At 46.9% G+C, this 25,805-nt stretch overlaps 1 protein-coding gene across 3 annotated transcripts in view; it reads left to right on the plus strand.

Moving 5' to 3' along the window:
- Positions 1–25,805, plus strand: part of Tmem132b (transmembrane protein 132B) — a 273,939-nt gene that overhangs the window by 240,264 nt on the left and 7,870 nt on the right. For all 3 annotated transcript variants that reach the window (XM_052755487.1, XM_052755486.1, XM_052755490.1), the window contains 2 exons: positions 18,671–18,876; positions 23,757–24,027. In XM_052755487.1, coding sequence (XP_052611447.1) covers positions 18,671–18,876; positions 23,757–24,027 — 477 coding nt within the window. The remainder of the gene's footprint in view (positions 1–18,670; positions 18,877–23,756; positions 24,028–25,805) is intronic.

The following is a 25,805-nucleotide window of genomic DNA, read 5'->3' on the forward strand; positions in this document are numbered from 1 at the left end:
CGTCTCAATTGTCACCTCCCAGCCCCAGTACCTCCCATGGTGCCTGGCAAACTCAGGGCTCTCAGTAAATGCTAGGGGGAAAGAATGAGGTTTTGACATCGCCACAGACAGCAGAGAGACCCTGAGGGACTGCAGCATGGCTGGGTCTTTTCTTAGATCTGCTGTCTTCCTCTCTGCTTCTCTCCCACAAGTGCAGACAAGCAAATTCGACCACAAGTCTGTTTGATGTCAGGAGGGGGTGGGGGGAGAATGCTGGCTTATTGCTCTTGTGAGCACTTCTCCCTTAGATGGAAGGCTCTGTGATGAGGTGTGGACCTCTCTAGCCTTTCTTCTCGGTGTATCTGGGTCACCTGTCACCACGGCTGACATTTTGCAAGTGTTCTGTGGACAGATCCCCAGTGGTCTGGGGGAGGGGGAAGCTACAGGTGCTGGAAGATGATATCATGGTTTGGGGAACACAGAGACTCCATTGAGTGAGGGTTCTGAGATGACCCCAGCCATCGTTCTCTGGGGGATTGTGGTGCATCTGCTTTTCGAACTGATCCTGAGGCCCTGTTTTATTTTTCTTTTTCATTTTGTGTGCATGTGTGTATGCATGTTTTTGCATGTGTGTGGGTTCGCGAGGATGTGTGTGCACGTGCACTCAGAGGCAGAGAGACCAATCTTGGGAATCCACCTTGGTCATTCTCCCACCTCATTCATTGAAGCGGAGCTCCTCAATCAAACCCATCCCTCGACAGCGTGGTTAGCCTCTCTAGCCAGCGCCCCCAAATTTATGTGGGTTTCTGGGGGGTCAGACCTGCAGTGCTCACACCTGCAGAGCAAGCACTTTACCCAGTCAGCCATCTCCCCAGCTTCTTAGGCACCAACTTGGCATGAGATAAGACATAGCATTTATTGTGCGCCCGGGCTCTTTATGCCTATCAATTCCCACAGTATTTCAAACCCCTTGGGGGCTTGTCTGTTAAATTCCACTCCCTACTGATGAGAAGCCATGCAGGGCAGCTGTGAGGTAGGTGTGGGTCTGGGATTTGAGCCTCAGAGCTCTGACCACTGTATTTAAAAGAGTGCCCCAGTTTCTCAGGGAATGCAACCCCTGCAAAGGCTTGTGACACTGATTCCAGGCCTTTCATCCCCTCCTCACTCTTAGACTGTCCTCAAACTGACTTCCGCCAAGCTTACCCTGAGAGGTTACACTGTCTTTTGCAGATGAAAATGTGTCCCCTTTCTCTTAAATACCTCAGATGTCCACAGGGAAACCAAAGACGTTAGGAACCAATGCCTGACAAGCTCTCTTCCCCCACGGGAGAGGTGACGACTTAAACGGGAGACAGAGAGACTCTCACGTCTCCCCCAGACACTCAGGGGATTCACTGCCAGCAACACAGTGCCTTATTGATGCATATCAGCAGCCTGATATGGATTTTAGAAATGAATGCTGCCTTGTGCAGCGGGTGGGAAATATAAATTCTGTCTCAGCTGAGAGCATCGGGATGAGGGTCTTCGGAGAGCAGAGGGGTGGGTTCCACAGCCTCCCTTTGGACAGGCGATGCTTCTTATTCTGATCACATGGTCAAGATGATAAGGGTCCAGCAGGGAAAGCTCATGTTTTTTTCAGTACCAGCTTATATGTCCTGGTGTGTGTGTGTGTGTGTGTGTGTGTGTGTGTGTGTGTGTGTGTGTGTGCAGGAGATAGGTGTATTTGTGTGTAGGATTGTACTTGCAGATGCCTGCATGTGTGTATGGTGCTCAGAGGTCAACTTCAGGGGTCATTTCTCAGGTGTCATCCACCTTTGGCTTTCTCTCTCTCTCTTACACACACACATACACACACACACACACACACACACACACACACACACACACACACACACACACACACACACTTAAAATATCTTTGAAAATAAAGCGACCAAGCCCAGTGTCTGGCATAAAATGTGCAGTTGATAAATGCTGATACTGTTATGGTTTCTCTTTAGCCATGAACTGTCTTCTGAACATTTATCACGTCTCCAACAGAAGGTCAAAAAGAAAAAGTGAAGCAGAGCCAAAAGTTGTGCATTTCTCCCTAAGACTGCTGCAGGCCCTGCCTCACTCTTTCATGTTGTTTAAAAGGTGCCAAGAATATTGCAAGTCTGGCTTTGGGTCGTTTATCTCTCAGAGACATGTGAGGGATGGGGGCCAGGCTGGCCTCCTGTTATTCATGATTTCTGGCTGTCTTAGGAGAACAAGGAGATGTCCTTTCCAAGCCTGTGAATCATGCAAGAACCCCTCAGCGTCACCAAGCAGGCACTGGGCACACCCTCCTGTTTCAGAAATAAATTAAATCCATGAATACTTTCCTTATTTTTTTTAAAAACATTCTCATGTAGTCCTACAGATTGTTAATGTTTTTTATCCTTTCAGTAACTTCATAAAAGACAGGAATGGAGAACTCACATCTGTCTATCACTCTCCATCCGGGTCCTTTGCACCGACTACTTCACCTAAGGTTCCCACTGTCCCTTCAGACAGCAGCAGGGTCACCCCCACTGCAGAGAGGAAGAGACTGAGGTTCAGAGAGCTGCTGTGCTCACTGTCCTGGAGGGGTCAAATGACCCAGGAAGCTTGAACACAGGTTTACCACTGTGTGCTGCCCCTGTAAATGTGACCTGTGTCACAGTTTAGGGGATGTTGATAGGTCCTGAGGATTTATAATCAGGCTTGGGTATTTGTGGTATGCAGGGCATGGGAGGGTGGTAGGAACCGAGGGTACCATCCCATGTAAGACCAGATGACCGTTGTGATGAGGAATGCTGGGGTTAATTTGAGCTGTAGAAGGAAACTCTGGCCTTCTAGAAACATCTCTGGCAATGAGTATACTGAACAGATGGCAGAGTGAGCAGAATGGCGTCACCATAGGGCTGTCATTACATGCTCTTCTTCTGTGGAAGATGAGGTGAGCACACAGAACAATATGGTTGAAGGACTAAGGATGTATTTCAGTTGGTCGTCTGCTTCCTGTGTGTGCATGGGGCCCTGGATTCCATTCTAAGCACCACATAGATCAGGCATGGCAGTGCACACCTGGAATCCCAGAACTCAGGAGGTCGAGGCAGGAGGACCAGAAATTTAAGGTCTTCCTCAGCTACATGGCGAGTTTGAGGCTAGCCTGGAGTACATGAGACCTTGTCTCAAAAAAAAAAACAAAAAACAAAAAACAAACAAACAAAAAAACCCAAAAAACAAAAAACCAAACCAAATCCAAACACAACCTGGAGAGATAGGACAGAATATATTTTCCTGCCAACAAGAGTGTCCCTTAGTTGATGCCCAAGGTGATGGCACGTGTCCATTGAAACACAGGCTGTGGATTTGTTGAAGAATCAGTGAGGCAACTCTGTCCGCAAAAGCTCAGGGACCAGGCCTGTCAGGTGACAGAGACAGCTAACTGCAGCAGTGAAGGCTCCTCGGACCCGTGAAGATGCTTTCAGGCCTACTTCTGCAGCATTAAGTTTTTGTGGAGATGCTGCAGTGAGTAAGGGCAGCTGGACCCTGAGGGAGCCCAGAGCAACCCAGCCAGGCAACTCCTCAGTGTATACCCAAGGGCATCTACATCAGCATCGCACAGAGACACTTGCTCATCCATCCTCATTGTGACTTAGTAGAGCACTTGCCTGGTATGAATGGAGCCTTGGGATCCATCTTCAGCACCGCATAAACCAGGTATGGTGGTCCACACTTGAGTCTCAGTGCTCAGGAGGTGGGCATTGAGTTAGCCTAGGTGTCCATCAACAGACAGAAGGGTAAAGAAATGTAATGTAGGCACATGCAATGGAGATGTCTGGGTGTTGGAAATTCAACTCAAGACACTGCATAGGTCAGGCGAGTGCTGTACCACTGAGCCACATCCCTAGCCACTACACAAGGAGGCTTTGTTCATCCATAATGGATATTACTCAGGGTTGGCTTGACCCATTTCCTGTGAGCCTGTAGCCTCAGAAACCTGAGGTAGAGCTGTGCCCTCCAGGTCTCGTGGTTTGGGGTTGGGGAGACTGAACCCTCAAATCCTCCCTGGATACAAGGGGCATATGGTTTTCATAAACCAACTGTACGAAGGCTGGGGTGGGGGGATGCCAGAGCTGGAAGACAGATCTGTGCCAGGATGCTGTCATCTTCTTATTTTTCCTGCATCCACTTCCTTCTGTCTTCTTCCAGCTGTGACATCTCCTCAGCATGACTAGGTGTCCTTGTGGGGATGGAAGAGAGGGATCTTTTCAATTTTCTTCATTAAAAAAAAAATCTCTCGAGGAAGAGCCCAGAACTGATTGGCATAATCTAACTCTGGACTTAGTTTGTGCCGGGCCTCAGAGATGGGGTAGGCAGGGGAGGGTGAGTGATTTGGTGCATGCTGTGGAAACTGGAGGTCATATGTGGCTATAGCCTTTTCTTCTAGGTCAGGATTTAGGATAAAGAAAGTGTCGAAGCCTGATGGACAAATCAGTGCAACAGAATCCTCCTTGGGAAGGTTTCTACCTCAGGTGTTAGAGATGTTAGCAAGTTTTCAGGTTAACCACTGAGTCTTGGAGGACTGGAAAGAGAGGCCCTGTTTGTGGCTATCTAGAATAGCATGGTTGTGAGCCCAGAGCAACCCAGATAGGCAGCTCCTCAGTGTATACCCAAGGGCATCTACATCAGCATCACACAGAGACACTTACTCATCCATCCTCATTGTGACTTAGTGGGTAGAGGACTTGCCTGGTATGAATGGAGCCTTGGGATCCATCTTCAGCATCGCATAAACCAGGTATGGTGGTCCACACCTGAGTCTCAGCGCTCAGGAGGTGGGCACTGAGTTAGCCTCACCTGGCCTCACACACACATCTTCTCTCTAGCTCCTTATCTTCATTTGTACCTTTTGCCACCATCTGATAATACCACAAGTATCTGACGACCTATTGCTGTTCGTTTGTATTTGTGTCTCTCACATTAGAACGAGCTCAGTGCAGCTGGGGACCCCGTCTCCATCACTGACGTGCACTGACAGCGTCTCATCCTGGGCGTGCTAACTGGATGAGTGAATGAACAGGAATCCCCTTGCCTGTCTGCTACTCATTGATTCAGTTTTTAACGCAGCACCAAGTGCATGGCCATGATGTTCAGTGTGGGGGAAAAAGGAATAATTAAGTGTTTGGTGTTTGAGAATGTTCCCTCCACGATCCACTTTGCCATATTGAAGGGACACTGTGTGGACCCACAAGGAAGCATTCGGGCAGGTGCTTGTGGGGCAGGAGGCCAGGAGTCCCTGTGGCGTGCTGGGATACATCTTCTCATCACAGGACTCTACCCTTTTAGCAGGCATCCAAAGGAGAAATGCTTCAGAGATGATCTCGGAGGACAGGAAAGGGAACTTCAATATGTGTTGGCTAGGACTTCACAGGGCCGGTTCAGCCCCCACAGTGTGGCTGCTGAGCTTAGCAGAACATACGTCCATAGCCAGACCCTACTACAGGGGTGGCTTTAGCAGATGGTCCATCGAGTCACAGCCTGTCTGACCTCCTCCGCTCCACAAAGAGGAAGAGTTTGTGCATAGAAGACTGTGGGCAAGAGACGTGGTGATTATTAACTGAGAAGGGAAAGGAAGACATGTGGACGATGGGAACCACAATGAGGAAATGCCGTGTGGTGACTCTTGGCTCCCAGGGAACGTGGTATCAGTCCCCACTAATGAGAAAGCAGCTGGTTTGAAATTCTCACTCACTTAATTATATCAACATGGTGGACACCTTGTGGGCTGCCTTCCCAGGTTGGGATAATTATCCTTCCTTTTCTGATTTTTCTTTCTTTCCGATAATTACCTCCTCCCACCTCTCCTCACACACCCGAGTGGGCTGCTGGCAGCCATGTTTACACTTGGAGCCAGCTAAGTTGGCCAATCTGATTCTCAGAGGATCTGAGATCAGTTAGTACCGGTTGCAACTGTTAATGGGTCAAGTGCCCATCGTAGAGCACGTGTCCTGGAACATGGGAGGTAAGATTGACCATTGCTCAAAGTGAGAAGAGGAAAGTGGAGGGGTCAGAGCCGAGGCAGGGGGACAGAGCCCGTGCCCTTCTGTTTCCAGGCTCCAGTTCAAGCCTGTGGGTTGAGCAGAATCCAGTAAGCATGAAAAAGCTCCCCCGTCCTTGCAGAAGTTCTGTCCTTTGTAAGGAAAGAGCCCTAAGTGGGCGGAGGAGATCTAGTTTAATCCCCAGAGCCCAGGTACGGAAGTCAGCAGGGTTGCACACACTTGTAATCCTACAGCTTGGAAGATGGAGACAGGTGGTCCTCTGGGGGCTCACAAGCACACACACACACACACACACACACACACACACACACACACACACACACACACAGATGGACAGACGGAGGCAGATACAGAGACACAACACAGAGGCGGTGGGGGCAATAAAACGGTGTTAATATTTAGGAACAGAGTAAATATGCAGCAGAATGAGGGCCTAGCAATGGTAAATTAAGCCAAGGAGCTCTTTGGAAACCTTCCCCTGTGAGCCTGGGCATCTAGCCTCCCCTTGGCAGCGGTGGGCAAACTTGGCCCTGCTGGGTCTTTCACCCAAGGCCTTTCTACAGATGCCCTGAAGCAGGTGGCAGGCAGGCTGCTGTTTGTGCCGACTTTCCCCCTTGGAGATAAAAACTCCCGGGCCATGGAGGCCGACCTCCTCACCTTCAACGGTTCATGGCAGTTTTTGGCGCAAGTTTCTTTTCCTTCTCTGCGCGTGCTCACGTGTGGGCAGGTGCCACGTGTATGTGTGTTAAGAGTGTACAGAGGCCAGAGGCCAACCTCAGGTGCCAGTCCTCCTCAGCTGCTACAGACCTTGTGTTTTACTTGTCTGCTTTTTGAGACAAGGTCTCGCACGGAACCTGGAGCTCCCAGATTCACCTAGGTTGACTGGCCAGGGAGGCCCAAGGCTTTGCCCGTCTCCACCTCTCCGGTCCTGTGATTATGCGTGGATGCCGCTTCATGTGGCTTTTTAAAAAAAGAGGTGGCTAGGGATTTCACTCACATCCTCATGCTTTTATGCAAGCAGACTACCAACCTAGGCATCTCTTTGGCCTAGAAGTTTCCTTTCCTAAAACCAAACAATAACAAAACCTGTAAGTAGTTTTTAAATGTAAAGATACAGACCTGGAGAAGAGTTCTACCTCCTTCCCTCCCTCCCTCCCTCCCTCCCTCCCTCCCTCCCTCTCTCTCCCTCCCTCCCTCCTTTCCTATTTTCCTCTCTATCCCTCTCTCCTTCCTTCCTTCCTTCCTTCCTTCCTTCCTTCCTTCCTTTCCCCTCTCTCCCTTCTCCCCTCTATTCACCCCTTCCCACTCTCCAATGTTGTAGCCCATCAGATGCCCTCAAACTTGTGACAATCCTTCCCCCTCAGTTTCCTAAATGTGGGGGATTATAGGCATGTGCTACATGCCCAATCCAGTTCTCTCTTTATCCCTTGACCTGAACCCACAGGAGTAAGGGTCCCTGAATGGTGAGGTGTCAAATGGAAAGACCCGGGATGAGAAACAAGGAAGTCAATAACTGAGACCAGAAAGTCTTGAATAAGCTGATAACTTAGGCTGAGCAAGTTGATTAAGAAGCGCAGCATCATATACACTATTGTAAGGGTTAGGACGACCAAGGTCAGCAGAAAGCCAATCTAGACAATGTTGGAAAGAGAACATGGGGTCCCTCAGAAACAGCTGCCTAAGGACTGATGACCACAGCCCCGGGGGAAGAGTTGGAATCCCAGAAACCACAACTTTGGCTGTTCATCTTCAGACTGGCCTTGCCATATATTCTCCTGGACAAGGACACACAGAACTGTCCTTTCATCAGGGCCTCTGGGAAAGTCTTGGGTTGGCCTGGCTCCCCACAATCCCACTAGAAGATGCTGAATTTACTCAGATACTTTCATGTGGCTAGTTTATGCAGATACTTTGGTCTCCTGATCCCTGCTTGTGCTGTGGGAATCTGCTCAGCAAGCGCCTCTCAGCAGGCTCAGAATTGAGAAAAACTGGAGCAGGAAGCTGGGCAGGACCCCATGCTAGGCCCTCACCAGGGAGACACTTCCCCATTCCTCTGGGCATCCTTTGATGAGTAACAAGTGCTTGGGTCTCATCCTTAGTTCTTAAGTGCTGGCGCTTTTGAAATCTCCTTATTGTCTGGATCTCCCTGGGATGGAATGCATAAATGAAAAAAAAAATCACACAGACAAGCACTTTGCACGAGGTCACAGGCCTGGCCTCATGGAGTCCTCATTAAGGGGCAGCAGTGTTTGGATTATGCTTGTGTGCAGGGTACAGTTGGACCTTGCTGAGCATGATGAGGACAGGGCTTTTCCTAGAGGTAAGTGATGGAAATAACTTTCTTTCCTCTATGGTGGGGGCAGGAGCAGTGAGTCCTCGTGGGAAGGTTTCTTCAGCATCTCATGTCACTATGAGCAGCAATCCCATCTTGTCCTTGACTTGGAATAGACACAGCCAGTGTGGTCCAAGCCTGTGAGCATCATGTGTCACTATTATTACACTAGTCACCTCCACAGCTCAGGTGGACCTCCTCAACACAGGCTCCTGGACTTGCTCTGTCTCTAGAGGCTTGTTCAGAGCCCACTGATAGCAGCACTGACTCTGAGGTGGCCCTGGATTTTAGCTTCAGATATGTTGTGAACTCTCCATGTCCCTAAAATGGTGTGATGGTCAACTGTCAACTTGTCAAAGCTAGAATCACCTATGAAGAGAGTCTCAAGGAGGGGTTGTCCAGATCAGTTTGATGTGTGTGTGTGTGTGTGTGTGGGATTATCTTAATTGAGGTGGGTAGACCACCTTGAATGTGAGCTGAGTGGCACTATTTCATGGTTTGGCCCCTGGACTGTATAAGAATGAAGCAAGCAAGTGAACACAGGCACATTCCTTCTCTGTCCTTCTGTGGCTGTGATACGATTAGTTGTCTCAAGCTCCAGCCACTGTGATCTACCAACAGTAATGGTCTGTTGCCTGGAATTGTGAGCCCAAATAAAGGCTTTCTCCCCTACATTGCTTTTTCTCAGCATATTTAATCACAGCAGTGGATGTGGACTCATCCTCTCCAGGCACATTCTCTACAGTATGGGTACCAACCTGAGTCTGATGCCCAGAACACCAGAGAATACAACCCTAGGTTTCCACTAGACAAAAAAAGCACAAGGAAGAAACAGTAGTGATTATATCTGGGAGAGGCACAAGGCAGCTACTCTGTGGACAAAAATGGAAATATACAAAGCCATGAAGGAGAAGACTTGAGAAAATAAGCCCTGGGAGATTATCTCATATTCTAAATTTGAGTGAGGGGAGAGTACTCTGAAGCCCTTGGTGCCCTAAGCATGACCATAATGCCTCAGACCAAGTCTAGCCTTTGGCTAGATCAGTAAACCTCATCACCAAAGGCCTTGAGGAACAGTTATGCCCATTGCTGATTAAAAAAAAAAGAATTTATTTCAGCACACTTTGTATGAGTTTGAACATATCTATCCTTAAATGAAAAAGTCTAAAACTCATGAAAAATTGATGCAAAGGCATACCCCTGAGGAGGATATTAATTGTTCATAATTAGACTAGCTCTGACTCAGATTATGGAACTTTCAGGCTAGAATTTAGGATAACTGTGGCTGACATGTTAAAGGCTAAAATGGAGATGACAGACGATATAAATGAATAGATGGGTAATTTTAGCAAAGATTAAGGGCATACAAAAATAATACAGGAATACTAGCACAGCAGCAATGATCTTGATTTTTAAAAAGATATATTTTCATTTTTATTTGTGTATGTGTGCACACACACACATGAGTGTAATGCCTATGAAGGCCAGAAGAGGTCATCGGGTTCCATGTAGCTGGAGTTATAGGTGGTTGTGAGCCACCTAGCATGGGTGCTGAGAACTGAATTCAGATCCTCTGGAAGAGCAGCCCATACTCCTAAACATGGAACCATCTCTCTAGAGCCAGATTTCGATGTTTGGATGGATGAACTTCTCACCAGGATAGTCAGAGCTAAGGGAAGAATCCATGAAGTGGAATGTGTCGAGAGAAATTACCCAAACAGAATCACCAAGGGAGTAATAGTGTAAGAGAAACCCTCCAGCAAGAGGGAGGGAGTGGAGGGAGGAGGAGTGGAGGGAGGGGGAAGCATTTACTGTGAGGTGGTATTAAATGATCGTGTGTGTGTGTGTGTGTGTGTGTGTGTGTAAAGCCAAATAATGGGGCTACAGAAATGTTTGAAAACAAAATAGCTGAAATAATCAAGGTACCAAACTTTAAATCTGAGAAAGTCACACACCACAAAGATGAAAAACACAAGCAAAGCTTATGCTAGGCATATGACGTTCAAAGCTGGAAAACAAAGAGAAAAAACTGTAGGTGCCCAAGCATGGTGGGAGTGACAGCTGGTTAGCTGTGGGGATCTGTAGCCTTGATTTTGGTGACCTAGCATTGAAAATTAAGGCTCCCTTGGTGAACTCTTGCCCTGTGGTCAGTGAAGTAGGGTATAATCTATTCCTCTACCTAGGCTGATGAGTTCACATGGGTTGATGTGTTGTTCGGGTCGTCTCTGTCTGCTGCTTTACATTACTGAGAAACGTGTGTTAAATGTCATAGACAGTGGTGTAACTGTGGTTGTACTGATTTTCTCTATTAGCTTTCATATATGATACACTGAAGCTCTGCCCCTATATCCCTATGTATTTGGAAAAATTTAACCATGTTTCTTGTGTGTGTTGTTTCTATGTTTCGTGTGGCTGTGTACACATATGCATATGAGTATATGTGTGTGCATGTGGAGACAAGGTCAGTATCAGATGTCTTCCTCACTAATTCTCCACTGTGTTTTTTGAGGCAGGGTCTCTCACTGAACCTGGAGCTCATTGATTCAGCTTCACTGGTTAGCCAGCAAGTCTTGGGGATCCATCCCCCTGTCTATTATTCCTCAGTGCTGGCATCATGAATGTGCCACACTTCTGGGGTCTTGGGATCTGAACTCAGGTCCTCATGCTTCTGTGGCAGGGACTTTACTAACTGAGCCATCTCCCAGGCCCCTTGTCCTTTATGTCGCATCTCTCTTTATCCCTAGCCATCCTTTCTGTGATAGGGATTCATACAGACTCCGCAGTTCCCCTTCATTAGGTCTTCATGGTGGATCTTTCTTTCCTCAACTATCTCTAGTGTCTCCATGCTTTTATACTTATCATGAGTTTCTTGTACAGAGTATATGCTTGCACCCGGGTTTTCGAAAACAGCTTGGTGATCTGTGTATTTGTTTATACACGTAACTCATTCCTATCTCGTATTATTATCTGCAGGATTAGATTGGAAGGTGATGTCCTGCTCTTATCTGTTTTTCCATCTGCTCTCTGTTTTTCTCCCTCATTTCTGCTGCCCATCTGGCCAATTGAATATTTCGCTTCAATTTATTAGCTTATTGTTTCTATCTTTTCATAAATGAAATATTTAGACTGAGGACGTCGTAGCTCAGTGACAGGATGCGTGCTCAGCACATGCAAAAATCTGGGTTCCAATCCTCAGCATCAAGATGTGTAAAAAAAAAAAGAAATTAAAACACTTGTTGTTTTTATGTGTTCCCACCACAGCTGGTATTTGCACTATGTGTCAAAGAATCCGAATTCACCTTTAGGTAAATACTGCTTTAGATGTATTAATATATAGCCCATGAAATCTTCCATTCTCAATTACTTCTTCCCATCTGCTCTAGTTTGCCATCTATTTTCTATTTGCTTCAGATGTGAACACATATTACTATTATTTTATGGTAAAGAGCAATTAGGACTCTGAAAAAAATGTTAATTTTAGTCTTGTTTAAATCACCCCATTCCTTATGCTCTTATGTCTGTATGTAGATATGAATGTCTGACTCATTATTTCTTCTCCTTAAATGTTTCTTCTTTAACATTTTTTTCAAAGTCTTCTACTTTTTAATTTTTTAATTATCTGTGTGTGTGTGTGTGTGTGTGTGTGTGTGTGTGTGTGTGTGTGTGTGTGTGTGTCCGTGTGTGTACACGGGCATATAAATGCAGTACCTAAGGAAACCAGAGGGGGTGACAGATTCTCCTGGAGCTGGAGTAATAGGTGGTTGTGAGCCACAGGACATGGGAGCTTGGATCCAAATTCAGCTCTTCTCTAAAAGCAGTATGCATTCTTAATCACTGTGCCATCTCTGTGCCCCTGCTTAACATTCCTTCAGTTAGTTCAATTAGTTAGCAATTCCATTAGTTTTTGTCTGAAAAAAAAATTTAAAGAAGTTTTATCTTTGATACAGTTTTTTTTATCATAGATTTATAACTTAACATTTATTCCAGAAGTAAACTGCTGCCATCCTGTCTGTTTTACAGCATATGTGATTTCCAGTCTAGCCACCTAGCACTCTCTTTTCATTTTCTGTTCTTTTCCTTGTTTTATTTTTTCTCTAAAGCCTTTTCCACGATAGAGTTCTTTCTTATATAACTATATGATTCTTTTAATTAAGCATCTCTCCCAGGTCAGCTTTTAAATCCCGTGAGGGTGAGGACTATGCATGGCCTTGCTCTGTGTTCAGCACCAAGGATAGCTCCTGGGTCTCAGCAACAGGGTTAAAAAGGGGCGGGGGGGGGGGGAGGCTTTTTATTCTTATTTTACAAATGAGATGCTCAGGCAGAGAAAAGTTGTATGGTAGCAGAACACGCTGGGATTCCTAACTTGGTTTTTGAGAGACTGTGTGAGTGTATTGGAGATCCTAGGCTCCTCAGGGTCCTTCTTGAAGGGTCTTAGCCCAAGAGACTCAGAGGTAACACGCTCAACATTGTCAGAGGAAGAACAGATAAGACCTAGGTAGCCGGGCCCCAGACTGTGGTACTGATCTGCTCACAGCAGCCCCTCCCTGGACATAAGGGTTTCCTGAAAGAGTTCTAAAGTGATAAATTATACATTGAGTCCTGGTCTGATGTGGAAGATAAAAACATGAAGGATACATAATCTTTCTACAGGTATAGCTTAGGACGATTTTTATTTTTGAGAAAAGGTCTTACAACATAGCTTTTGCTGGCCTGGAACTTGCTGGAGCCCGGGCTGGTTAGAACAGAATCTTTAAAAGCTTTCTTGGGGGGAAGCAAATGCTAGGATAGCTTCGAGGAAGTGAGGAGCCCTGGTTATTGTCCTGCTTTGATGGACCTTGCCCTGGGAACCCATATGATTATAGTAATGCATGGGAGGAGCTGATTAATTGCCATTGATCCTCCTCTATGGCTCTGGCTGGAAGGAGCCAAAAGAAAACCTGGGACCACTATACAGCCAGGCAGAAGCAAGGACCGAACTTGAAATCGTGATAGAAGAGAGCAGGGACAAGAGCATGCATCCCGATGCCATCTGTATAGTCTAGAAAGTAAAAGCTAGTCTATAGTAGTGAAGGCTCCTGCTGCCAAACCTGACAACCTGAGTTTGATTCCCCAGGACCCATGTAGTAGAAGGAGAGAGCTGACCTTCTCAAGTTGTCCTTTGCCTTCAGTGTGTGTGTGTGTGTGTGTGTGTGTGTGTGTGTGTGTGTGTGTGTGTCTCGTGTGCGAGCACACGCTAAAAGTAACTTGAAAATTAAAAATAAATAAATAAACACCATCTGCATCCCTGCTGCATCTTAGTGGATTTTGCGACATGCAGTAAGACCCACCAAGTGTTTGGTTCCTATGACGACGGGTCCTCTGCCTGTTTAAATCTGGAATCTCAGGATTTTTTTCTGTGAATATTTGTAAGAAGTGCTCTCTCTGATTCTGTAGTGTAGGCACAGCCTTTGGGCTGGGAAAGGTCACAGCAGACCGCCTATCGCCCCTTTCCTGTTCACAGCCTGATGGGCCAATAGCAGGCTTGATGCAGGATGGTAGATTTAGCCTACTTCCTTCCTGCTGTTCTGAATGGAGAATGAAATGAGCGACTCCCAAGATCCCCCGAGGAGCCATCCCCATGTCTCAAGGCTCCCTTTTGTGTCTTTTATCCTGAGATAATGGAGTTGCAGAAGTGTAATAACTCGACAGTAAAATATTAACCTCTAAAGGCAGCTTTCCCAAGATGACATTTTACAAGCTGTTTTACACACGCTGGAAGATGAACGTGACGTAGCTCAGTCTTTTTCTGATCTTCATGCTCCTGGCCTCTGCTCTTCTTACATGAGGATAGATAGCACTTGGTTTCCTATGCTCCTCTTGGGGCTCAGAGAGCCCTGAAGGTGTCGTTTCGGTGAATGATGGGGGCTGGAGAATTGGCTGAGCAGTTAGAAGCACTTGCTGCTCTTGCAGAGGACTTGGGTTCAGCTCCTAGCACCCACATGGCAGCTCACAACCATCTGTTGCTCCAGTTCCAGGGGATCTGATGCCCTCTTCTGGCCTCTGCAGGCACTGCACCCAAATGGTACACCCCTATACATGTAGTTAAAACACCCATACACATAATACTTTTTTTTTTTTTTAAAGATAGATGAATGATGGGAGTGGGAACTTGGATTTTACACTGCTGTGTCTTCTCTACCTAACAGGTACTTATTCCATGTTGAAATCTCAGTTCCTAGTCAGATGGTCATACTGAGTACTGGAATTCCAAGGTCATAATGTTCATCAGCTTCGAGTCCCCATGCTTCAAGCCCTGTGTCCTTTCCTGATCTGTTTACATCCACGATATATGGAATGAATTTCATTTATTTTTATCATATCGTGTGTGCGTGTGTGTGTGTGTGTGTGTGTGTGTGTGTGTGCACATACACGCATGCATGTGTGTGTGTGTGTGTGTGTGTGTATGAGGTTGAATATAGTTGTGTGCAGGTGCGCGCCCATCATTCCTCAGGTGCCGTCCAACTTGTTTTTGAGACAAGGTCTCTCATTGGCCTGGAATTTGACAAGGAGGCTAGACTTTGCTCTCAGATCCTCCTGTCTCCACCTTCTCCATACTGGAGTTACCGGCATGTGCCACAATGCTTTTATTATTTTATTCTATATTTTTAAGTGTGGATTCTGTGTTAAACTCACTTCCTCACACTTGTGTAACAAGCACTGTAGGCCTGAGCTGACTGACCAGCCTGACTTTCACATTTCCTTATGCCTTAGCAGGAGAGCCTTGCTGACTCACCCGCCCATCCCTTCTTAGGTAGGCACGCGTTATGACACTCTGGATGCAAGGGATGCCAGGAGCAACAGCTGTGACATAGTCACACCTTAAGAATCCTCCGCATCCTGTGCTGTGTTGGGGACAGAGTAGTGAGTATGTGTCCCAGCAAAACCACCAAGGGCATTTTGAGAGTGTTTAGCATTGCAAGGTGAATGCAGGTGCTCAGCGTGGCAGCTGTTACCTTTTCCTGGCTGAGCCCTCCTGTTCTTCCCCCACCCTATTCCGAGATGGAATCTCTCACTGGCCTGGAACTTGCCAAGTAGGTTAGTTTGGCTGGCCAGCAAGCCCCAGGAATTCACCTTTCTCTTCCTCCACAGCTCTGGGATTATGAGTATATGCTATCACACTTAACTAGTTTCTTTTTTTTAAACTTTATTTATATTTAATTTTCTGCGTATGTATAGTTTGCCCTCATGCATATATGTGCACCATATGTGTGCAGTGCCCATGGAGGCCAGAAGGAGGTGTCAGATTCCCTGGATTTGGACTACAGATGGTTGTGGGCCTCCATATGGGTGCTTCGAACTTAATATGAGTCCTCTAGAAGAACAGCCAGAGCTCTTAACCATGAAACCATCTCTCTAGCTTATCTTTTTTTTTCATGTTGTAAACTGTAAATTCTGGGGATTGACCTTGGGTCTTCATCCTTGTAAGACAAATGCTTTCCTGACTGACCCATCTCCTCAGCCAAGTGATTTTATGTTCTTTTGTTTGTTTGTTTGTTTTTGTTTTATGAGACAGGGTTTCTCTGTGTAGTTTTGCGTCTTTCCTGGAACTCACTCTGTAGCCCAGGCTGGCCCCGAACTCACAGAGATCTACCTGCCTCTGCCTCCCGAGTGCTGGGATGGAAGTCATGTGCCACCACCGCCCGGCTGTGATTTACATTCTTAAGATGGAGGTTCCCAGAGCCAACACGTCCCTGACATTTGCATGCAGCCAGAGTGATTTGAGGTGGGATTTGGTGTGGGTCCATACCGGCCGACAAGGAAGGTCAGTGATCACAAGCACAGGAGAGCTGAGGTCTGAGTTCTAGGACGGCATATTGAGAAAGTTCTGGAAATGGGTGACCAGTCTTGGAGGCAGGAGGAAGGTGACAGTTAAAGTCTCTGTGTCGGCTTTGGCTCGGCTTCAGGTAGGATGCCCTGTTCTCTAGGGGTAGAGTGAGCAGAGTCCAGGGCAGGTCATGACCTCTTGAAACTCAGCTTCTCCCAGCTCAGTGCTCATACAGAAGGGGAGGGCTTTTCGTGACAGGCTTCAATCCTTCCCTGAGAATCTCATGAATGGGAGTCAGATTCTGCATTGTGGGCACTATGGAATATAAGAGCTCGGTCCTATGTCCTGCCCCGAGTAGAAGCTGCCTTCCAATTGTTCTCTTCATGGTTCTGGGCTCAACAGCACATGCTTAAGTCCCTCCCACATGCCCTGAAAGACAGGCGGCTTTCTTGGCTCATTGTTGTATTTCTCCCTTTTAAAACAGCAAGGCTGGAAAGAGTATTCTTCTTTCTAGAGTTGGGAAATTAGGAGAATGGGCCCCGTTTTAACCCCTCACTGGGATTGTAATGTCAAGGGAGACATCAGCCGCCACTGTCATTGCTGCCTTTTAAGAATATTGTTCTTTTAGTTGTATAGATTTGTGGGCAAGTGTATGGTGATTCTACACTTGTGTGCAGTGTGCAATGGTCGGATGAGAGCTTCCAACATTTCCACCTCCTTAAACGTTTAAAAAATTAATTCATGCCAGGCGCTGGTGGCGCACGCATTTTATCCCAGCGCTAGGGAGGCAGAGGCTGGAGGATCTCTGTGAGTTCGAGGCCAGCCTGGTCTACAGAGCAAATTCCGGGACAGCCAAGGCTACACTGAGAAACTCTGTCTCAAAAACAAAACAAAACAAAACAAAAGAAAACAAAAAACCCAACCAAATAAGGAAGTAAATAAATAAATAAATAACTCACACATAATAGTCGTGTGTGTGTGTGTGTGTGTGTGTGTGTGTGTGTGTGTGTGTTAGGGTAGGGTACCCCAATATAAATCCAATAACTCCATTTGTATCTTCTATAATTGCCCTGTGGTTGGAGCCTGCAAGTTCCTTTCTTTTAAATACTCATGAAATATATAACAGGTTATTTGAACTACAGTACTTTAGCTGTTCTGCGTAAGAGTGGGGTTTAGTGCTCATATTCAGGTGTGTTCTGCCACACAATGTCTAACCTCCCATCATCTCCATCTCTGAGTAACTGAAGCCCGGTCGGAAGCCCCTTTCCTTCTCGGTTAGCTGTTAGCCATCTGATGTCCCCTTCTCTCCATGACCTCCTACTCTGTACAGCAAATCTGTCCCAAGCTGATTGGGGGGGGGGCGTTTGGGGATGGATTTTATTATAGTTGAGTTTTAAAGTTCCTAGATATCATTCCTTCGACAGATTCATAATTTGCACATGGGGCTGGAGAGACAGTTGAGTTGGTGAAGAGCTTACCCCCTAAACCCAATGACCTGAGTTCAGTCCTCAGCATCCATACAGAGAACCAGACATGGTGGCATTATGCTTGTGAGCCAAACTCTGGGGAGGCAGAGATGGGAAGATGTCAGAGGCTCCATGGCTAGACAGCCTCGCCAAGCCAGTGAGCTCTCTAGTGTAATGAGACACCCTGCCACAGAACGCAAGGTGAATGAATGGTCCCTGAGGAATGGAATGACACTTCAAGTTGACCTTTGACCTCACTCCTCAGTCCCTTCCCTTGAACGTCGCACAAAGACCCTTTCCTGATGGAGAACGAGACAGCGGCAGCGTTTTATTCGCTCTCGCCCAGGAGATGGGAAAGAAAGCAGGGGACTGACGTGTCTAGCCGAGACCCCCAGCGGTGGGTAAAGCAGAGCGCCTCCAAGTGCCGCGAAAGGAACCACTGTGAAATGCCACCTCCCTCTCTCCAGTGTCTGAAATTGCGGTTTAGTGTTTGCAGGATTAATTCCATCTGTGTTTCTAGTGCATTCCATGAGTGCTTAGCCTACCAGGATTTTAATCTAGGGCAGAGCCGTCTTGATTTTTTTTTTTTCCTTCAGTGGTGGCTTCGCTTTATGGCTGGAACAAAGCATTTTCTTTATAACATGAACACCTTTTATGCATCTTCAAATGTGGTATAAGAGTGGAATAAGATACACCTGGGGCTTGATTAGTGGTGGTTTGCGCCCATAAGAAAAGGTAAGATAAAGAAAACAGCGCACTCCCAAAAGGCAGCTGAGGTTTCACAACCCCATTAAATTATGTTTATGGTTTAACTTGTCAGTATTTTGTAACACAAAACTGCTTTCCTGGAGTCTATCTATCAGCTATTTGTCACTAATTAGTGCCTACAAATTACTCTTTGTACCCATCCTGCTCTTCGGGTGCCTTATAAATCAGAGCTGTCAAGGTCCATGAACTTCTGCTCGTGTGGCGTGTCTCTTGCTGATGCATCTCCGTGTTCTCGCTCTTCCCCCTCCCCCAGGTCTCCAACACCTGTGATTCTATCTTTGTGAATGGGAAGGAGATGAAGAGCAAAGTGGGCACCATCGTGAACTTCACCCACCAGCACTTCACCTCCCAGGTGGAGATCACCGTCTGGGTGCCCCGCCTGCCGCTGCAGATAGAGATCTCAGACACAGAGCTGAGCCAGATCAAGGGCTGGAGGATCCCGGTGGCCGCCAACAGGAGGTGAGGAACAGGAGGCGGGCTGTGGGTGAGAGGCTGCTGGGGCCCAGGTGTCTGTGGGAGGCAACATCTGAGGTGTGTTGCCATGGGCTGGGTTTGGCTTCCAGCAGTGCATGGCGGTGCTCTGGACTCCGGTTGCTGTGGCTCTGACTCGGATGATTACTGTTGGACATGAGGAAATTACATCAAAAACAATAGTAGCAATACCAGCGGTGCTATGGGGTAGCTTCACCGAGCAGTTTCTAGGATGCAGGAGAAGGTGATGTGAGAGTCTAAGAGGCACCTACACAAAGCCTGGCATTCGGAACATAGCTACTTCCCACTGCCTGCCATGTGACTGTCTGTTCCTTCATCACTCATTCTCTCTCCTCACTGTCAGTCATCACACATGGAATGAGGTGTCATGTGGTGAAGTCCACATGGTTGGAAATGAGACTTCCTGAGTTTTAACCTTGGTTCCTCCCGTGTACAGCCATGTGACCTGGCGACTTTCACTACATATTCTCCAGTTCCCTCAACTCCAAGTTGGGAGCAGCAGTATTATAAGAAATCTGAAGAGTCCAGTGAAATGATGTGTGCTGCAGTGGGAGGCCCTAAAGTCAAACTCCTCTCGAGGATCCCCATCTGCTGCTCATTCAGGTGTAGCGGTTTGAATGGGAATGTCTCCCACATGAATGAGACTGTCCCCCACAGGCTCATGTGTTTGAACACTAGGTCTCCAGCAGGTGGAGCTGTTTGGGAAGTTTATGGAACCTTTAGGAGGCAGAGTCTTTCTGAAGGAAGTATCTCATTGGGGGCAGGGCTTTGAGAATGCACCTTACTTTCTGTCCTTACTCTGCTCTGCTTCCTGAGTATGTGTACAATCTGGTCAGCCATTTTCCTTTTTAGCTCTTGCGACCATGTCTTCCTCACCATGATGGACTGGATCCCTCTGGAACCGTGAGACAAAAATCAACCTTTCTCCCAAAAGTTGCTTTTCCTCAGAGTATTTTTATCTCAGCAACAGAAATGAAACAAAAAATCCAGTCAAGCGTTGATCTGGTACCGTGCCAAGGAGACTACACAGATGCAGTGTCAGCCAACCACCCATCTATCTTAGGATGTGGAGATGATCCAGGAGAGCCAGACCCATCAAATGGGGCCCTCAAAAGCAGAGCGTCCCTTCCAGCCAGTGGTAGGAGGGCGTTAGAGAAGTCTGAGGGTGAGGACCACTTGACAGAGTGATGCCGGCTTTGAAGATGGGTTGACTCATGCGCCATGGAAAGTGGATGGAGCCTTTAGGATCCAGGAACCCTTCATGATGAACACAGGCCACTAGGCACCCAGTCTAACCGTAGAAACTGATCACTCCCAACCCCTTAACCAACCTGACTGTCTGGATGTCAGTTCTTCCCCCAACAGCTTCAGGCCAGGGCCCAGCTGACATCTTGATTTCAGCTTCCTCGTCTCTATGCGGAACTCCCCATGGGAGCCTGGTTGGACCGTGACTCACAGAACGGCAAGGAAGCCAATGAATGGTGTTTTTTAAACTGTGAGGTCTGTGGACATTTTGTTACACCACAAAGGAAAAAGAGTAACCCAGATATTGTTACCCACTTTTGGAGTGCAGCTGTAACACCTCAGGGAAGGGAGTCTTTGGAAGCAGACAGTGGGCGGAGGAGGGTGGAAGTATCTGGAGGAGCACAGTGGCCTTTGGCAGACTTTTTGTAGACTCATGGGTGGTGAAGGTGTGGACAGTGAGCCTGACTGCATGGAGCGTTGTGGGAAAGCTCCCATCACCTGGTTGGAAATAGAAATCGCCCTGAATAAGAGGGAACTTGGAAGATACCACTGGTGAGAGTGTGTGGGACGTGGATCCTCATTTGACCGCTGCAGAATGCCAGCGTGCCGTGCCCTGCAGTTATATGGAAAGCTGGCTGTGGAGCTGAGAGTTCCAGGCAAAGTGTTGAACGTGTGCCTCGGATTCTTCTTGATTTTACGGTTCAGTGCGAGAGGAGAGGTAAACAGGGTCAAGGGCTGTTAAACCAATGGTGTTGAAACAAATCGACTTTTCCAGATGACGAGTGATGGGAAAACTCAGACATGCTTTGACACATAGGCTCAGGATGCCACAAAGGCCTAGCACTGGACTCCCAAGTTCCTCTGAAACACGAAGCGCAGCAAAGTGACACCGCCTGTGTGATTGACACCTTCCTCCTGTCCCCTTGAACAAGGAGGTACACATTACCCCTGGAGAAAAATCAGCAGGGCCGGAATGGGAGCCAGGATATCAGGGGAACACCACTGAGACCAGAACACTATTGATAGCCTCTAAACTCCAAATCACCATTGAAACCAGAGCCTGTGTGCCAAACCAGTGCAGATTTAACTGAAGTGGAACCTGGTAGCATCAGCATTTTTTTTTTTTGTTTTTGTCTTTGTTCTTTTTTTGAATCATAATATACAAAACACGTGGATTGTAATATTGAAATCACTTGTTACCTGGAGGGGGTGGGTATTTGACACAGAATCATAAGTAGTCTCGGCAACATTGAGATTATAGGTAGTCTCAGCAAGGAGAAGAAACTAGAGAAAACCCCCAGTGAGTAGGCACAGGAAGGATAGCAGAATAAGGCCAATGGACTGAGGGATGGAAGATACAAATTGGTCTAAATAACACCCAAACTCAGCTAGGCAGAACATGAGGGACGTGTGGGACAATGACAAGATGTCTGAAATGCCTGGACCCAGACCTAGGGAGAGGACAACGAATGTGAGGCTGAGAGCTCATGATGAAAACGGACCGAATCTGGCAAAATACATAAGTCTGCAGAAGCATACATCCACGGAAACCACCAATGGGACAGACCTAAGAAATCTGCATGACAGCACATCACAGTGACAATTCTGAGATTTAAAGACAGAGGAGAGATCTGAAGCATGTCAGAGATTTAAAGACAAAAGAGAGATCTTAAACACGTCAGCTGATTAACACAGACCATCGTAGTGTGCCTCTGACTTGTTTAAGATAGTCTTTCAATTCAGTCTGTTTAGTTAATTCACATCACTAGCACAGATTACTGAGTGCTATCATTTGTGATAAAACACATCTAATCTAAAAGGCAGTCCAAAGAAAGTGTGGACATGTTATTGAATGTTGCTGATGTTGTTTGGGGGCCTGTGTGGATTTCTTCTCTAAGGGAGAGCAGCATGTGTCTGGAAATCCTGGGTAGCATGCATGCACCAAACAGATACTGTCTCTGGGATGTATTCTGAAAGGCTGAAAATAAAAAGATAAGTTTTTTTTTTTTAAATCGCTTGTTAGTTACTTTTCTTTTCTTTTCTTTTTTTTTTTTTTGAGACAGTCTCTCTGTGTAGCTTTGCACCTTTCCTGGAACTCACTCTGTAGCCCAGGCTGGCCTCAAACTCACAGAGATCCACCTGGCTCTGCATCCCGAGTGCTGGGATTAAAGGAGTGTGCCACCACTGCCCCAGTGTTAGTTACTTTTCTTGTTGCTGTGACCAACTCTATGATGGAAGCAACCTGGTGAGGAAAGGGTTGTTTTCATTCACGATGGGGAAGGTGTGACAGTGGCAGCAGGGGGCTGCTTGTTCACAGCAAGGGAAATCAGGAAGCAGTGGGGACGGACAGTGAGGATGTGCTGGAAATATTAAGGCTTGTCCTCTGGGATCTTGCTTCCTCCAGCTAGGTTCTGGGGCTTCACTACCTCCCAAACCTGCTCAGGACAAAGTATTCAGACACACAAGCCTGTGCAGGACATTTCACATTCCATCATAGCAAGTATGCCTCTCTGTTTTTTAATGCTGCATCCTTTTGTCCCCCCAAAACCATTTTTTTCTTATCAGTAAAGATAAGTTGCCACCTCTTTGGGGACCTGGAATTGCTCTAAGGCAGTTCTGGAGAGTTTTTTATATACTTTCCTATATTGTTCTCAGACTTTTAAGGGGACAGCAAATTGTTTCAGAAATCAAAGGCAGTTGGGTTCAAATCTGTAGTTAGCAGTTGACTGGGCCCACTTGGTGAGTGCTGTGAAGCTTGGTTTGTCCACAGCCACCGTGAGGAAGGATGGAATGGACCTAGAAAAGGAGAGGGCACATGAAGGGGCAGGTTGCTTGGCCTTAGCCTCGCCTCTGCAGATGACCAGTTTCTGGCCTTGATTAAGAGCCTCTGATCTCCCCATCTTGGTTTCCTTATCAGTAACATTAGGACAAGAGTTAAACCTCAGTCTCCAGGTTCTGGGAAAGTTGAAGGAACTAAGTATGTGTAGCCACTGTGATGTCTGTCTGTCTGTCTGTCATGGGAGGCAGAGCTCATGGTAGGCTAACTCAATGCACAGGGATGTCGGCTGTCACTCTGGGAGAACAGGCTGTGGTCTCTCTGACTCCGCATGGCAGGGGTTGTGGTTACTGCTCTGCGCTTCCTGGCACGGTCTCCATCCACAGAGCAGCCGGCAGCCAGCACAACCCTCCCCTGGGAGGTCACAGGGCAAGTTCTTCTCAAAGGGAAGGCTCTAGAATTGAAGAGACAGAGAAGATTTCTCTGGGAGAGCTGTTGAGAATTAGGGGTCAGGAGAAAATGGAAGGAGGGGAAGAGGAATCGAGAGAAAGAGATAAATGAATGGATGAATTCATTTGTTCACTGGATGAATTCATTTGTTCACTGGATGAATTCATTTGTTCACTGGATGAATTCATTTGTTCACTGGGTGAATTCATTTGTTCATTGGATGAGTGGATGGATGAGTGGATGGATCAATGGATGAGGAGACCTAGTAGGAGAAAACCCGCCGCATTTCCTCCGACAGTCAGGCCGTGTCAAGGGCAGGCAAGGTTTCCCCGCTAAGGAGGAGGCTTGATTTCGTTTTGCTCTGTCTGTGCTCCAGGCCCACCCGGGAGAGTGATGATGAGGAAGATGAGGAGAAGAAGGGGCGAGGGTGCACTCTGCAGTACCAGCATGCCCTGGTGCGGGTTCTCACTCAGTTTGTAACTGAGTCACCTGACCTGGGTCAGCTGACCTACATGCTGGGCCCCGACTGGCAGTTTGACATCACCGACCTTGTGACCGAGTTTGTGAAGGTGGAGGAACCGAAAATTGCCGAGTTACAGGATGGCAGGATCCTGGCAGGGCGGGAGCCGGGCATCACTACTGTGCAGGTATCGTGGGGTGGGATGGGTGTGTGTGTGGGTCTTTGTCACTTTCTCCTTAACATCCGTGGTTCCCCAGTTAACTGTCCCCAGTACAGCTCTGTGCACGCATCGCATGTGTGCACGTCACACACCAGCGTGCATCAACTTACACATGTTTAGCCTGTGTGCAGGTGGGTCAGTTGACCAGTTTTATAGCCCCAAACTCAGAGAACATGGGCAAGGAAGCAGTATTTCCCCGACGTGACAGGGCTAATGCACGTATGACCTCACAGTGATTAGAGAGCATGCACAAGACCTGTGCCCACTCAAGCCAGACAGGATCCCAGCATGGAGCGGGTAGGCAGGCTTGAGGTCCAACCCTTAGCCGAGAAGCTATGGGCCCTTGATAGCTGCCGGGAGGAGAGTCTGTTTTCTCTAAGCATGTGGCCCCTGGTAGCTCAGTCACACTTCAGTGGAGATCACCTACCCAGTGATTTACAGCCAGTACAAATTAAACTTGGAATTTTTTTTAAACCAATAAAGAGGACATAAAGTTGGATTGAGTGGGGAAGTGGGTGGATCTGGGAGGATGGGGAGAGAGTGAATCTGATCAAAATATATCGCCTGAAATGATCAAGAAGTTATTTTAAATTAAAAAAAAATTCTCTTGGGTTTTTAGAGTATAGAAAAATATCTTCTTCATTAGAGAAAGCTAAATTAAAGATACAGTATCAGAAATTACCTTCTTCGAGATGAGAACTTTTAGATTTTTTAAACATTAATTTTCTTATTCATATTGGGATTGTGTGTATATGGGGGTGTGTATGCCACAGAGTGTGGGTCTTTGGAGGTCAGAGGACACCTTGTGTAGAGTTGGTTCTTCTGTTCCACCTTTATGTGGGTTCTGAGAATTGGACCCGGGTGACCAGGTTGGCAGAGCAAGCGCCCTCACCCACTGTGCCATCTTGCTAACCACAACACTTTCCTTTTTTGCAAAGTAGAGTAGATAGTAGTAAACCTCCTAAAAGCTGAACCCGCCCCCAGCCTTACCGTTTAACCATTGTCCATGTTACACCCAGAATAGGAGACAAAATGAAACTGAAAAAGTACAGTTTTCATAAGATAAAGAGGGGGCCGTAACTGAATAGTCTTTATTACCTTGTAACAAACACATTTTATTGCCAATTTTGGTAAGATCATTATGCAGATTTTTTTTTTTTTTTTTACTGATTTAAAATATTATCGATCATAGTTAAGCCATGTTTTAGGTGCTTCCAAGGTTTAACTTTGGGTGCAGTTGGCCAAAGCGTGTTATAGTCTGCATTTGTTTTCTATTTCTTCTTTTTCTTTTTTTGTTTTTTTTTGTTTTGTTTTGTTTTTGTTTTTTGAGGCAGGGTTTCTCTGTGTAGCTTTGCGCCTTTCCTGGAACTCACTCTGTAGCCCAGGTTGGCCTCGAACTCACAGAGATCCCACTTCCTCTGCTGGGATTAAAGGCGTGCGCCCGGCTTGTTTTCTATTTCCGCCTTACAAGACACCACACATTTACATCTGACACCACAGATTTACACCTTGCTTGACACTCATTTATTCAGTGATGTCTCTGTAGGCTGGGACACTAGGTGGGCTTGACTGGGCTCTATATGACACCCCAAGGCTGGCGTCAGTCAGGTCTCACTCACCTTCTTGGGAGATCTTCCCTCTTTCTGCTTCTAGCACTGAGGCCCCTGTCTCCTGGCTGCTGTCAGCCAGGAGCCCTGTGCATTCCTTCTCATGGAGTTCCCCCATTGTCAGTAGGGACTCTGAGG

The sequence above is a fragment of the Peromyscus californicus genome, unplaced genomic scaffold, assembly GCF_007827085.1.
Source record: "Peromyscus californicus insignis strain IS unplaced genomic scaffold, ASM782708v3 Scaffold_2__1_contigs__length_46816999, whole genome shotgun sequence".
NCBI classification, from domain to species: Eukaryota; Metazoa; Chordata; class Mammalia; order Rodentia; family Cricetidae; genus Peromyscus; species Peromyscus californicus.